This window comes from Sander lucioperca, chromosome 11 (assembly GCF_008315115.2).
Source record: "Sander lucioperca isolate FBNREF2018 chromosome 11, SLUC_FBN_1.2, whole genome shotgun sequence".
Taxonomy (NCBI): Eukaryota; Metazoa; Chordata; class Actinopteri; order Perciformes; family Percidae; genus Sander; species Sander lucioperca.
The window spans coordinates 18,497,849-18,512,323 of record NC_050183.1 but is presented as its reverse complement, the minus strand read 5'-3'; the positions used below and the strand labels follow the sequence as shown (position 1 = coordinate 18,512,323).

General features: G+C 43.0%; 1 protein-coding gene across 4 annotated transcripts; it reads left to right on the top strand.

The window, feature by feature from the left end:
* Positions 1-1,212: 1,212 nt before the first annotated feature.
* On the top strand, positions 1,213-14,207 carry b3galt2 (UDP-Gal:betaGlcNAc beta 1,3-galactosyltransferase, polypeptide 2). Of its 4 annotated transcripts, XM_031282380.2 has the most exons (3): positions 1,213-2,063; positions 9,812-9,921; positions 11,810-14,207. In XM_031282380.2, the coding sequence occupies exon 3, from the start codon at positions 12,157-12,159 to the stop codon at positions 13,474-13,476; it is 1,320 nt and encodes a 439-aa protein (XP_031138240.1). In that variant the 5' UTR covers positions 1,213-2,063; positions 9,812-9,921; positions 11,810-12,156; the 3' UTR covers positions 13,477-14,207. The 4 variants fall into 4 exon arrangements, with proteins under 4 accessions (XP_031138240.1, XP_031138238.1, XP_031138241.1 ...); XM_031282378.2 differs by lacking the exon at positions 9,812-9,921; XM_031282381.2 differs by lacking the exons at positions 1,213-2,063; positions 9,812-9,921 and adding an exon at positions 2,070-2,452.
* The last annotated feature ends 268 nt before the right edge of the window (positions 14,208-14,475 follow it).

The following is a 14,475-nucleotide window of genomic DNA, read 5'->3' as shown; positions in this document are numbered from 1 at the left end:
TCTTCTCAGATGAATAAAAACATTTCAGTCCTACAGGATCTTTGTTAGGTTGCTTCATAGCCTACACTTCCTTCCTTGTTTCTAAATGTTACTTAATGTGACAGTTAACAATTGAGCAGGCTATTATATTAACCAGTTTGGGCATACAATTTTAAATAAATGCATTAATAAAGTGGCCAGAAGTATGTCACCTAGCTTGATGCTCGGCTTGCTTAGCTAGCTAGCTTAGTTCTGTTCCACAACACATGTAATGTTATTGTACCTGATGTGTTTTATCCAGTAAAGTTTTATCAGCAGAGAAGCAAAAGAATGAGCGAGATCCTCAGCTCGTGTGAGTAACGTTACATCCCAGTACGATACACACAGACATTGTAGCTTCAGAGAGATGTCATCCATGCAACTTTGAAGTGTGTAGTCTTTCTAATTACGTATTTTCACAATCATATACTTAAACAGTTTAACAATAAACTGAGTCTTTCTTGGCTTTCACTACTATTCATATTTTGTCCGAATTAAGGTCCCATAGTGGTCCACCGGAAGCGGACGGACTTTGCCTCTCTAAATGCCATGAAGAAAAACAACCAATCAGAGCAAGGAGGAGTCTCTAACACAAGTGTAAATTGCCGTTTGTTAGTTAGTTAGCTAGCTTGCGCTGTCTAGTTAGCTTGTCTGACCACCAGCCTGCTGTAAAGGACATTTTCTGTGTAACTAGTACAACATGAAAGTATGGTGGAATTATAAGATAGCTAGCTAACTTTTCTATTTAGGCTAGTAGCTGCATCTAAAAGGCACATGTCATATTCAAGGGAATACATCATCACTACAACCAAGCGATAACAATAACAAACAAAAACGAAATTACATGACAGAAATAAAGCTGCCAGCCGTCCATCTCCACATCAAGAGCAGTGACCTCCTGGATGTGTAGCCTATCCATGAGTTTCTCCTTGTTTTTGTTTGTTTCGATTGTAAAAAAGTTTGAAAAAAATTGATTAGGAGAAAGAAATATCTTCAGAATAATTTAATTGTGGTTTTCTGACATCTTTAGCCAAATATGGACATTTCAATTAGGCCTATGGTTTCATGAAGGTGCTGTTTTTTTATTTGAGACATGTTTCATTGTCCTAATGTACAAATATGGACTTACGCCCCTTGAACGCAGCATAAGGGTCACGTGAGATGCTCCGCTAATAATGCAGTGACGCGGTAGAGTTCCGTCAGTAGAGCGGTGTCTGACAGCCTGCAAGCACGGGCCAGAAGCTTTCTTGCCCGGCTGGGAAATCCGGCAGGGATCGGTCAAAGACGGAGCGGATGAAAAATAACGGCAGAAGAAAAACAAAAAGGAACGGACTGGCTAACCGAAGCGGGGAGGTGAAAGTAGACGACTAGTTGTTTTTGTTTTTCATTCAGTAGGCTACTCGGTAAACATTTTGGCAGTGATTGGACTCAAGAGGTGGGATAGTATATTTTTTTATTCATTGTTTTTCTCCATCGCTTTCACTGCGCTGATAGTGTTTATCAGCCTGCCGAGCATCGTGAAGGACCAGTCTCACTCTGCTCTGCCGCCGCTGCTCTCCCCTCCTTTTTAGAGCCGTTCGGGCTCCGGATAATCGTGTGTGGATGCTGTGCTGTTTTCTTTTACATGTTTAACATAAAATAACATATCCTGGGAAGGAGATAAACTATGATAAGATTAGGAAACAACCGTGAAACAGCGAGGGGAACTAACATTATTTATTAAGCAGTGAGGTAGAGGGAGACTGTGGTGTATAACGGACACAAGGAGCAGGAGAGAAAGGAGAAGAGGATTCGCAGCAGGAGGAGAACCAAAAACCTGCAGGTTTGTTGAGCCTGCGGGGATGAGGACGAGGAGGGACGCAGCCTAACACAGCCCAGGTGTTAGTGTGATTAGAGGAGAGGGAGCTGGAAGAGGAGAGGCATTAAAGCGCAGGTTATTGCCAATCAAAAACAGGCGGTGATGGCCGGTAAAAGCACCGGAGTGCACACACTCCGTAAGCCGACCGCAGCCCAGTCAGCAGCCGTAGCAGCATGAGGAGGAGGAGGTACGCAGCACTGCATGTCTCATCAGTCCTCCACATCCTCATTATTCATTTAGCCTTCCCCGCCCTCCTCTCCCCTCCATTACATCCAGCCTTCCCAGCCGCCTTGACTAATATCCATCCATCCATCCATCCATCCATCCATCCATCCATTCATCTATCAATGCATCTATCCATCTAGATGCCCTTGCCCTTGTCTATGTCCCAACTTCCTGCATCTCCTATCCATCAGGCACTTTTTGGAGCACCAGTGACTTTCCAAAATGTTTCAGTGACACTGTCAGGCAGGAGGAAATTTAAGAATAGGCCTACTTTTTGATTTTTATTATAACTTCACCCCCAAAGGATGAAGGTGGATGATAGCTTTCATTCATCCTTGCCCAAAGCAGAAGGTAAGTTCCTGAAGGTATAATCACTGACATCAAAAAGGGGTCAGTAGACCAAACTGTATTCCTTTACATAGATTGAAGTTTAGGAAACTCCTCCTTGGACCTGCCAAGAGGCGAGGCCAGGGAGTTCCCATTGATCCAGTTCAATTAACAGTGCTTTTTATCCACTTCATCACGTCCAGCTGCCTGAGCTATTTGGCACTGAAAGCCTGTGCTTTCTGAGATGGACATAAAAAAAAAAATACAGCAGCTAAACTCAACATCTGCGTATTCACTCTGCCCACTAGACTATGAAACTTTAATAGGGTATAATTTTTAAACCACTTCATAATTTATTGCTGTGGCGTCTGAATAGACATCCCAGACATCCCATCGAAGCGAGGAGAATATGGCCGTGCTTTATTAACGAAGTAAAACAGAAATACAGTTGGAATCAAATCCAGTGGTAAAAGTTGGCAGCAACACAATGAGAAGGGTTGGGTATCACTCTCGCTGAGTGGAAGAAAATCACTATCATCTAATATTTACTACAGCTACAGTAACTCAGAGCTGCCAAAGCTTTATTTCCCAGAGGGCTCTTGTATTTTTGAGTCCAGTTTTAATAGGCTGCTCCATCCTTTGTTACAGCCTTTTTTAAAGGACAAATGAATGTAAATGTTGCTCTGTAGGTCTACATTATACAGCTTTGACTTGTGTGTTAAATGGTCAATTCACACAGTGTACAAAAACATTTTCTCATTAGCTTTGGCCATATCTGGCATGTGCCAGATTACCATCCCTCTCGCTCCCACTCCCTTTGTCTTTATAAATCCATGGCCTGTGCCCTTTCCTGTGTATGAGCACGAACGGAATAGTTTGTTTCCCATTTATAGAGCCAGGGCTGTGTATGAACACCGGATACTTTTCAGCATACACAGAACGGACAGCTTGCGGCCTTTAAGTAGATATTCGCTGATTTGAATAGCAAACTCCACCTTTCAGGGGATTAAATAGTGTTTATTTTCATTGATGATCATCTGCCTTATTTTTGTATAAATACATATTGTCTGGTCTTGAAGAAATGTTGAAAACAATAAAAAAAAAAAAGGCAATTGGTTTCCTAAAACCCAAGGTGACATCTTCAAATAGCTTTTTTTGTCACAGTAAACAAAGAAAACATAAAATCCTCTCAAGAAACTTGAGGATTTTTGGCATTTTTGCCTATTAATGATCTGTTGATCAACTAATTGGTTAGCCGAGTAATTTCAGTTCTAAAAAACGCAACAGAAAAATGTCTTTAAAGAAACAAAGCTCTTGTTATTAACAGGAAAGTTTTAATTGGAAGTAGTTTCTATTAAAAGAAAATACCTCCCTGTATTGTGTTGAGGTGAAGGCAGAGATGGTCAGAACAGGTGCGAATTAAACTGCAGAGGTGTAAGAGAGAACCGACTGACTCTTTAAGGATTAGATATGGCCATGCTTTGTGATAGGGGCTCCAGTGGACTGTCCCAGATCTGACCAGCCTCTAAGTGATGAAGGGTAAAAAAAAGACACAGCTGGCCATCCAGTGTCACTCATCTGCTCTGCAACACTTGGCGTGAATGCAACCCTCCCTCTCCCAGCGGTCCTATCCTAGTTGAGTCGGATATACACCAAACAACATACTCAAAGGGTTAGGTCACTCAAATACCTCCAAAAAACATTTTCTTTCTTGCCATTTTTTATTGGGACTATTTCTTGGATAGGGTGTTTGCTGTGTATAGTTTTCAAGAGAACAAAGTATGTTGATTATCCAAAGGAACAGAGACACTGGGTTTTGGAAATAGATGTTGCTGTTGATTTTAATAAAATGTAATTCAGTGATTTGAACACAAATTCGGTTTACTTTAATTGTATTTGGGCTGTGGCCTAAATCTCAGAGTCAGATCTTTTAAATCAGTAAGTAATAAGTGAGACAACTTGTATTTGAGTGAACTCAAGCAGGTAGCCTACAGGTAGGCCTACACGTGCAAAAGAGGGAAACAAAATTTAATTGAATGAACAATGTCACATGTTGCCCAGTAGTTTAATTAAAAAAACAGGATAATTGCAATGCTAAATTAATTTATTTAGAAGTTAATTAAGTTAATTAATGAATAAATACACTTTGGCAAATGATAGGCCTACTTGAATGTAGCCATTATTTCACATTTTTATCCGATTTGTATGTGTCATACCAGTATTTTCCAACCAGTGCTACTTGGGAACGTCTGTAGTTGCTAGGGGCTACGTGGAAAGATTGTGGAGTACCTTGACTAATTAAAAAAGTAAGTAAGTTGACTAAGCTGTAACAGCTGAACACTGATTGAGACTGATTGAGTGCTTGAAAACTAGTTAGCAAGTGAGAAGAATTTAGCAGTTAGCTTAAAGAAAAGGATGAATGGCTCAAATAGAGGCTGTAATAAACAAAAAGTTCAAGTAGTTAGCTGGTTAAAGGTGCACTATGTGTTCCTGCATGGTTTCAGCGCAATTTAATTTTTGTCTCAAATCGTAGGCATCTGTCCTTGATCCGCTAGCTGCCTGCCCCCTAAATACACTGTGAAAAAGCCCGGTCTTGGGAGACAACACAGGGGTCGTAAATGTCAAACAAACACTAGAGGCACAGGATAGGCTTCAAAATACAACAAACACGTTCCAGCCAATCACTGACAAGATGGTTGGGGGAGGGGGTGGGGGTTCAATTCAATTCAATTCAATTTTATTTATAGTATCAAATCATAACAAGAGTTATCTCGAGACACTTTACAGATAGAGTAGGTCTAGACCACACTCTATAAAGCCCCAACAATTCCAGTAGTTCCCCCAAGAGCAAGCATTAGCAGTGGCTATTGCGACAGTGGCGAGGAAAAACTCCCTTTTAGGAAGAAACCTCAGCAGACCCAGACTCTTGGTGGGCGGTGTCTGACGGTTGGGGTTATGACGGTACAGGATGTAGCGTGGCACAGCAGAGCATGGGTGGACGCGGTGGACGCAGCAGGACGTAGTCTGGCATTGCAGGGAATTGCAGAGCGTAGCAGGGTGTAGCAGGTCCATAGCCACAGCTGCACCCAAGACCCAGGTCTTGGTGTCACCCTAATCTGAGGCGATGTTCTGGGCGAAGAAGAAACATAAGGACTCCGGGGAGTAAACTCCCCAGAGCTAGGTGAGTAACAAGCACTTCTGAGACAGGATGTGCATAAAAGGAAACAAAAGAAAAGAGCGTGTCATAAGAAGGAACTTCCTCGGCAGTCTAGAATTATAACAGCATAACTAGGAGAGGCACTATATTATTGATTATACGATAGGTAAATCTGATGACTGTAAAAAGAAGCAGAGAAAAGCAGGGGTGCTGTGTCTGCAGCTATACACCCTGCCCCGCCGGTCTAGGCGTTCACTGCAACTCCTCACTCCCTAACTATAAGCTTTATCAAAGAGGAGAGTTTTCAGTTTAGTCTTAAAAGTTTAGTGACAGTCAGTTAAACGTTCAGTACACTGGCCGTTCCCAACCTGGCGTGCGCAAATGTGACGTCATGGGATCTCCGTAACTCCGTAAATCTGTTTATACTCGCGCATGGTGGTCGCGACCAAGGGGGTAAGCTTCTCCTCGGACCGAGAATCTCCTATGGTGCCATTTTAATGCTACAAACCGTTAGCACCGTTAGCATTCCATTGAAATACCAAACCTTCCTACATACATTGCAAAACGCTTTGTTTGCATCACATAAAACTGCAGTAATCCAGGGGTATTTCCCTACCCAGTCCTCCCGGTACCTGCAGAGACATTTTTGCTTTTTAGCTACGTGTTCATCGGGTCCCGGGACACCAGCCTGAGCCTCCATTTCAACAATGAATGAATGAAAAATAGCAATGCGTGTTAGGGCCTACGTACTGTTGCAGCCAATGAGCAGCCGACGGGAGCTGGCTGCAGGACGACTCAATCACCATGAACAGTTTTTAATGTTCTATCAGAATATAACTACTCAAGAGTCTGCTCTTGAGACTTTTTTGGGAGAATTTTTGGGACAATTAGGGCAGGATTCGGGATTCGGGACAACTGCTTGGATTTCGGGACGTCTGGTCACCCTATCGGGTGGTTTTAAATAATAGGAAGCTTTATCTGATAGGGCTGTGGGGCTACATCTGAAAAAAAAAAATTGGGAGCCTTTTTTATGAAACACTGCAATTTGCTCAACATTATGAAAACCCCACACCACTTATGGAGAATTGGGACTACCAGCTTGTCAAATAATAATTCACACAGAAAGTTAGGAAGAAGCAATAGCACCAACCGTTACCTCTATTTCACTTGTTTTCTTGGCAATGAACTGTTCGTGACAATCAGATGGTAAACAATAGTCAGGAAATGACAGATTGTTGAGGAAGAGGGTAGCTGAATAGCTGGGTAGGAAAGTGACCAGGACGAGGAAGGATTAAGACGAGACCACAGCAGCACTGAGGGGAGAGGTGTGGACACAATAGCCGCCTCTTTGCTTTCAAGGGACAGCTCTGAATAAATAATAAACTGAACTCCCTGGAAGATTCTTTTTAAGATGAGCCCAGCATGACCTTGAGAGAACAAAAGCAGATGTGAACTTTTTAAAACGTTTTGCTATGTAGGCCAAGCCACAATGGCAGTGAAAGTAGTTTAGATGTTTCCTGCCAACATAAGCAATACAGCAAGAAAGCAATGGGAGGAGAGATCTCAAAGAGAGAGTGAGAGATTGACGATAAAGTTGTTTCCATTGTCAAAGATATTTCTTAAGACTTAGGTTTGGTTTTTGGCTCCCATCTGGAATGCTAACAATGGAGACTGAGTCTTAAATTAAACAGAAACAAAACAGTGGGTGTCCTCCTTGCTCACTAATGGCCATCAGGCATAACAACTGTATTCTCACCAATACGATAAAGCATCAAATAGACAAACTTTATGACAGATTTGAGGTGCGTGAAGCCTTCTCGGAGTCGAGAAAAAAAAAAAGTTGATATTGAAAATAGACAATGGTTGCAACCCCAGGTGCGATGGTCCTCATTCAGCCAGAACAATGATTTCTTCTTTGTTAAATTACTCTTTTGACATATGGCCTTCATCAGGGATTTTTTAAAGTGCCCATATTATGAAAAAAAAACACTTTGTCTAGGATTTGGGGTGTTATTTTGTGTCTCTGGTGCTTCCACGCACATACAAACTTTGAAAAAAAAAACATCCATGGTGTTTTGAGTGAGATACTGGTTTCTGAATGTGTCCTGCCTTCAGTCTCCGGGTGAGCTGTTCAAAATCTACACAGCTTTCTACGTAACTAGCCTAGGTGGCTAACCGTTAACATGCTAGCTCGTTCTCAATGGCAAAACACTGCTGCAACACACACAAATTCCCCCTAATCTACAAAATAAATTGTAGAGAACTACTTACATGTCCCTGTTCTGCAGGTATTCCACACAAAGTTGGAAGTGCGCCCTCATTTAGAAGAAGTCTCCTGGCTAATCCTGCCTTTTACAGGCCGAAGTTGGAGAAACAGCTAGCTAGCTCATGTAATCCTTAGCTAGCTACTGCGCATGTGCGACTGATAACAAAGACGTTACAGAAGTTGAGAGGTCTCACTCTGTAGCTAAAACAGAGACCTGACACAGGGTGAAAAGAGGAGCTGCAGCAATGTGCAGTACAACAAAAATATGGTGTTTTTGTTTTTGGTTTGTTTTTTGTTTTTTTTGGTGAAAATTAAACCATGTAAACCTATTCTGATACAATTTCAAATTACAATTATGTACCTGAAAATGAGCATAATATGGCCACTTTAAGAACTCAGACTTTTCTTTACCCTGATGAAGGCCACATATCCTACTTTCACATTAGAATACATCATAAATGCAGTGGTTGAAGTTGTTGCTTCAAGGCAGTGAACCTCAGTCAGCCACATAATGAGTCAGGCCTGTTTCAATAAAGCAGAATTTAACTTCGAACTTCAGCACTCTAAACGGCTCACAAATGGGAGATGTACTGTATTTGTCTTGAGGAAAATGTGTCACTATCACAACGTGCACTGCTTTACTGAATGAAGGTCATATCCCCCTCGACATCAGCAAAGCTTGTTTTGCATGCATAACGCACAATGTGGAGGCAAAAACAGGCTAGGCTGTTGATATAGGCGTGGAAACAAAGAAAGCAAACTGTGGAGAATGGCGTTTATACCTCGCTGTAGAAGTATTCACTTTATTTTTTTCCTCTATAGGTTTGAAGCTGATGTGGTGACAGACACAACACTTTAATGCATGCCTAGTATGTCACCACTGTGTCACTCCACCAGCCTTCATTTTGGTTATTGACGGCTGCAGAATCACTGGGGCTTTAATTAGTGCTAGTGTAACTAATTGGCTTGCATAAAAGTGACATTGATGGGAAGAAAGAAAATGAATTAATGAAGAGAGGCATACGTAGATTATAAATCAAACTGCTAAAAAGTAAAAATGAATGTCTGCTCTCCCCGTGAATTTGACATTTACGTGGAAAACAAAAAACAATGTCATAGACTTAACCATTCATGGTCGTCAGCATGTGGGTGGGTGTGGGCATCCATCATTATGTGTATATGTGCCCCTCGGTGTGTGCACACTTCATCAGAGCTCACGTAACTAGATATTCATTTAGTTGACAGGAAAAATCTCTCAAGCGTTGGATATGCTTCGATGTAAAGTATGTTAACCTTTAAAACAAAGCCGGCCCTGGCCCCTCTCATTCTCCTGTAATTGCTTGCGCTGGGTAAGCACACTCGCCTGAAAAGGTTATCGTGTTCCTTGCCAGTTGTCATGATGAATGAGCAAACATAGCAGGAAATGAAAATTGGAAGTTTAGAAAAAATACGCCTCACACTAAGCCGGCATATAGCATTCGCACAAAATAACGCTCTGTTGTACGGTACCTGCAAATTATCAAAAAGCAAGCAAACAAATAAACAAAAAGGCAATGCAGGCAGTCAATGAATGAAAACACTCAGGAAGGAAGGATTGATTCAAGACTTGCACTGCTGCTACATTAATATTCACTAGAGTCCAGTACAACCTGCAAGTTTCTGCTGGCATATTCTCTTTTCACTGGTGATGTGTGTGTGTGTGTGTGTGTGTGTGTGTGTGTGTGTGTGTGTGTGTGTGTGTGCGTGCGTGTGTGTGCGTGCATGCACATGCACAGCAATGATGATGTACGTTTCTAGTGTGGATATAATTAGGATTTCACTTTTATACATATCATTCAGTAAAACACTGTTGAAAAAAACACCACATTACTTTAGTTTAGTCAGTTCAGCTTATTCATTTAAGTCATTTCTATTTTACAACAAACCATTATTTTGAACTCTCTCTCTCTCTCCTCTCCAGTCCCTGGGTCTGAACCCTAGAGCTGAGGCAAAGTGCTGCTTCACACAGGGCCTACAGCAGTCACACTCAGGTGTGCTGATGGTGGGAGATACCATATATCTGGGTCATAGGTGAGGGTAGATTTTCTAGTTGAAAATGTGTGTAAGTGTTTGTGTTTTCTAAAGTTAGATGAGTGGAAAATGGTTTGTTCAAGAGTCTGTTATTTGTTTATGGTAGAAACTAGCAGTGAAATTATACATGTCTAAATGGTAACATAAATAAGATAATTGAAGCAATTAAGAGTTGTTTGGTCTAGTGGGAGGGGCTTAACATATATAAGCCTCTGGCCACCTAAGCAGGGTGTTCTGAGTTTGGCTACAATCCAGACAGGTGATGTGAAACTTTGAGAAACTTTGCTAGTGAAAACCTTGTGTAAAGACATGGTTGTTTTTTTTTGTTCCTTATGTTTTTGCTGTGGACGTCCTGTGTTGGTTTAACCACTTTTTTTGTAAATAAAAGCACCTTAACATTTTGCAACTCAAGCCATCGTGTTATCAACTTTTTTGTTCCGATTCCCAACACTTTCTTTAACAGATACGCACATCCCTTTTTTGTGTGTGTCTATAGACACAAGAGTGACTGTGTGCCGAGTGTTGTGTTCATTAAGTCTGAGCTGCATTAGCTTTTGTGTTACTGGGTCTGTGACCACAAAAACATGATTGTGTGTACAGTATTTGGTGTGCATATGATTATGTTCCATGTACAGTACATTTTGTGCTTGTGCAAACGGATGGTTTGCCTTGGTGAGTGAGAGAATCAGTGTGTGTGTGTGTACGTGATCTCCTTTTGTGCTTCCCTTGGCGCCATACTCCCTGTGGGCAACAGATGCAATCATTCATGTCACATTTGTCCTGCGTTGTTGCATCTTTGTGTGTATGCATGTGTGCATTTATGTGCGTGTTTCCTTGTATGTCCTGTTATTTATTCCTGTGGTAAAAGATCGAGCAGCCTGGGTGGTCTCGACTAGACAGTAGGCAGCATTGATAAGCCGAAGGTGGAAAGTGAACGGTGGGTGAAGGCTGTTATCACCAGAGGCTGGCTCAGGCTTTGGCACCACTGCCTGCTGGACCCTGAAAACTCATTTTGACAGATACATCTCCTCCCTAGCTGTCGATGCACGGTGGGGGACTGATGGCACTCGCTCGCCCAAGCGGCTCAGTGTAGCGTTGGCCGGCATCACGTTGAGCAAACCTGCAATTTATACTTCTGCCCCAGGCATTAAGCTGAATAATGACATGCAGGAAGCAACTACCATCTCACCATACCCAGCACCAGACAGCCAGCTCATAGTTTCCAAGAAGAATGTTATGGAGTACTTCCTTTTACTATTTTTAGAGTCTTAACTGAGATGTGTTTGTGATTATGTAGGGAATTTTCTTAGTTTCTTTCATTGTGTAAAGTAATAGAACAATGTGCTCACTTAGTCCGTTGTGTTTACTGCGAGATTGTTTTACTCTGAAAATGTGTGTATTTCAACGAGGCAGACATCTGCATGGGTTAGGGGTTGTTGCTGTATGCAGAGTAAATTTACAGCAGCAATCTTCAAACTGACCACAGTATTCTCTAAATCTACCATTTTCTTTGCTCAGAAAGCCACATCCCCAGAGTCTGTTGTGTTCTACGTCCCTGTCCAATCAAAGATGCTACAAAGCTGTCATATTGATTCAGCTTCTCCTTTTCAAAATGTAAAGTCAGCTTACCAACAGTGCCATTTACCTTAGTGGGCACCACATCCACAGATAGCTCTAATTGGGGCCTGTGCATCTGGAAGAAATTAATTCAGAAGCGAGTGTCAAAACAAACCATAAATTAAATGATTAAGAAATGTGCTCGGTTTTCCCCACGAGTAGAATAAATACAGATCTGCAACTCAGACAATTGACATGTGGCTCAGTGCCAGTGAATAGGAGGTGCTCTTCGGACCGCTGCCAAAACAGTTTCTTTTTTTTCTCTTTTCAGATTAGAGAGAGCAAACACAGAGGAGGTGACCCTTATCATATCCTGAAGGAGACAAGACATAGAGCATGACCTTGTGTTTGTCTACAGTGCCAAAGAAGAGCCAGGGAGAAGCCTCCATGGCCAGAGAATCATCGCCTTCCTAGCTTCATCAGGAGCCCTTTTAACCCTGCTGTAAGCTGCACTGGGGGGCTCAAACGTTCCCCTGACTCCACCAGGAGGCTCACTCCAACCCATCTGCCAGCTCCGATAACCCTCTTGACTGTTGGCAACCACATGTTTGACGTGACTGTGTGTGGCCGCCGCCCATTCTCGAGCAGCAGCAGCTTCCTGCGACCCCGATCTGCACCATGCAGTGGAGACGGCGGCACTGCTGTCCCATCAAGATGACCTGGACCGTCAAACGTTCACTCTTCCGGACCCATGTGGCTGGCCTCCTCTCGCTGGCTCTGCTCTTCACCCTCTTCTTATTTTTCAGCCACCAGGACTGGCTGCCGGGACGCAGTGGGCCCCGGGAAAACCCGCTGGCCTACACCATCAGGGGCTTCCGCAGCCCCAAGGGAGAAGCCAACCAGAGCAGCTCCCTGAGGAGCCTGTGGAGGGAGACGGGGTATGTAGCGCCAAAGCCTCTGCTCAACCTCAGCTCTCAGCAGGCGGATGGGACAACGGGGGAGGCAGCAGGAGGGGGAGGAGGAGCCAGGATGGGCGTAATGGGGCTCGGGGACTCCATGAGCACTAACAACAGTTTACACAAGGAGATGGGTGTTGGAGGGAGGCTCAGCGCTCAGCCCTACCGCTACATCCTGAACGAGCCCTTCAAGTGCAGGGACAGCACGCCCTTCCTCATCCTCCTTATCGCTGCAGAACCCGCCCAGGCCGATGCCCGTAACGCTATCCGCCAGACATGGGGGAATGAGAGCATAGCAATGGGCCTGGGGTTTGTCCGTCTTTTCCTGCTCGGCACGGGAAAAAGCTCAGACACCTACCTCCAGAGCAGCATAGAGGAAGAGAGCCGCGTTCACCACGACATCATCCAACAGGACTATCAGGACACTTACTACAACCTGACCATCAAAACCCTGATGGGCATGAACTGGGTGGCCACCTATTGCCCACACGCCTCCTATGTGATGAAGACAGACAGCGACATGTTTCTCAATACTGAGTATCTTATCCAAAAGCTGTTGAAGCCCGAGCTGCCTCCCAAGCAGAGGTACTTCACTGGCTACCTGATGAGGGGCTATGCACCAAACCGAAACAAGGACAGCAAGTGGTACATGCCGCCGGAGCTGTACCCAAGCGAGCGCTACCCGATATTCTGCTCAGGCACGGGGTACGTGTTCTCAGGGGACATGGCCGGGCTGATCTACCAGGCCTCGCTCAGCATACGCAGGCTGCACCTGGAGGATGTTTACGTGGGGATCTGCCTGGCAAAGCTGCGCATCGACCCGGTACCCCCTCCCAACGAGTTCCTCTTCAATCATTGGCGGGTGTCGTACTCCAGTTGTAAGTACAGCCACCTGATCACATCCCATCAGTTCCATCCCAATGAACTCATCAAGTACTGGAGCCACTTGCAGAGCAACAAGCACAACGCCTGTATCAACATTGCCAAGGAAAAGAACGGCAGGTACAGACACCGAAAGTTTCATGGAGAGAGGCCTCCATGATGCATCCTGTGACTACCAACCACTTACAAAAAAAAAAGAAGTGAGATGGGCACACTGTAACTCAGCCGGTAGAGGGCATTTTGAACTCAGCACTATTCACTATATGGGGAAAAGCACATTGTTTTTGGTATTGTGTACAGTTGATGATCCAAACTATTTTTGTTAATTTGAGAAAAAAATGTTAAGTAATGTAAACCTGTTGAGCTATTTCTAAAAGGAAGATGGTCTGTGATGTGGATCATGCACAAAAAGTGCTGCGGTCATTTAAGAGTGGTGTTTATGATAATTCAGGTGCCAACAGAAAGGTGGTGACAGTAATTCATGCTACAGTTAATGTGAAGGCTCTTCTCTAAAGGGCAGTACAGTATGTTGCACTCTACAAATCCAAAAAAAATAAAAAGGAAGACACAATTGTGTTTACAGACAAAGGGAAATGCACATGTATTTTGTAGAAAGTTACACTACCTAAATATGAATGAAAGTATATTTGACGTTGACCAGTTATGCTGCCCTGTTCCTCAGTGTTTACGTTACAGATTTATCCAAGAAGGCGACTCTAAAGAGATGGTTTATCTGTCATATACTTTATTTTGTTTGAAAAAAATCTAAATAAAAGCACTCACGTCACGTCAGAGATGACTGAGATTGTATTTTTTAAAGCTTTACATTGAGTATGACTCTGTACTTGAGCAAATGTTCAATTAATTAACAATTAAATGTACTGAACTCATTTTATTTGCAGTTGTGTGTTTGATTTATCTGGGCTTCTTTTACACATTCAAGCACATTTAGTATAATTTGTACTTTCAAGTCATAGAGCAAATATAGGGCTGGGACTTATATTAATATTACCTTTTATCGACTTTGATTGGACTCCCTTTGTGACGATTTCTGATGACATATATTTTACAAAATGTAAACTGGTAAGACAGCTCACAAAAATGACTCAAAATTACAAAACATGCTAGCTTTGGGTTAGTATAACTGGATATTTTCCAC

Excerpts from the sequence above, each read along its gene's own strand:
- b3galt2 (XM_031282378.2), top strand. The coding sequence starts at position 12,157 with ATGCAGTGGAGACGGCGGCACTGCTGTCCCATCAAGATGACCTGGACC.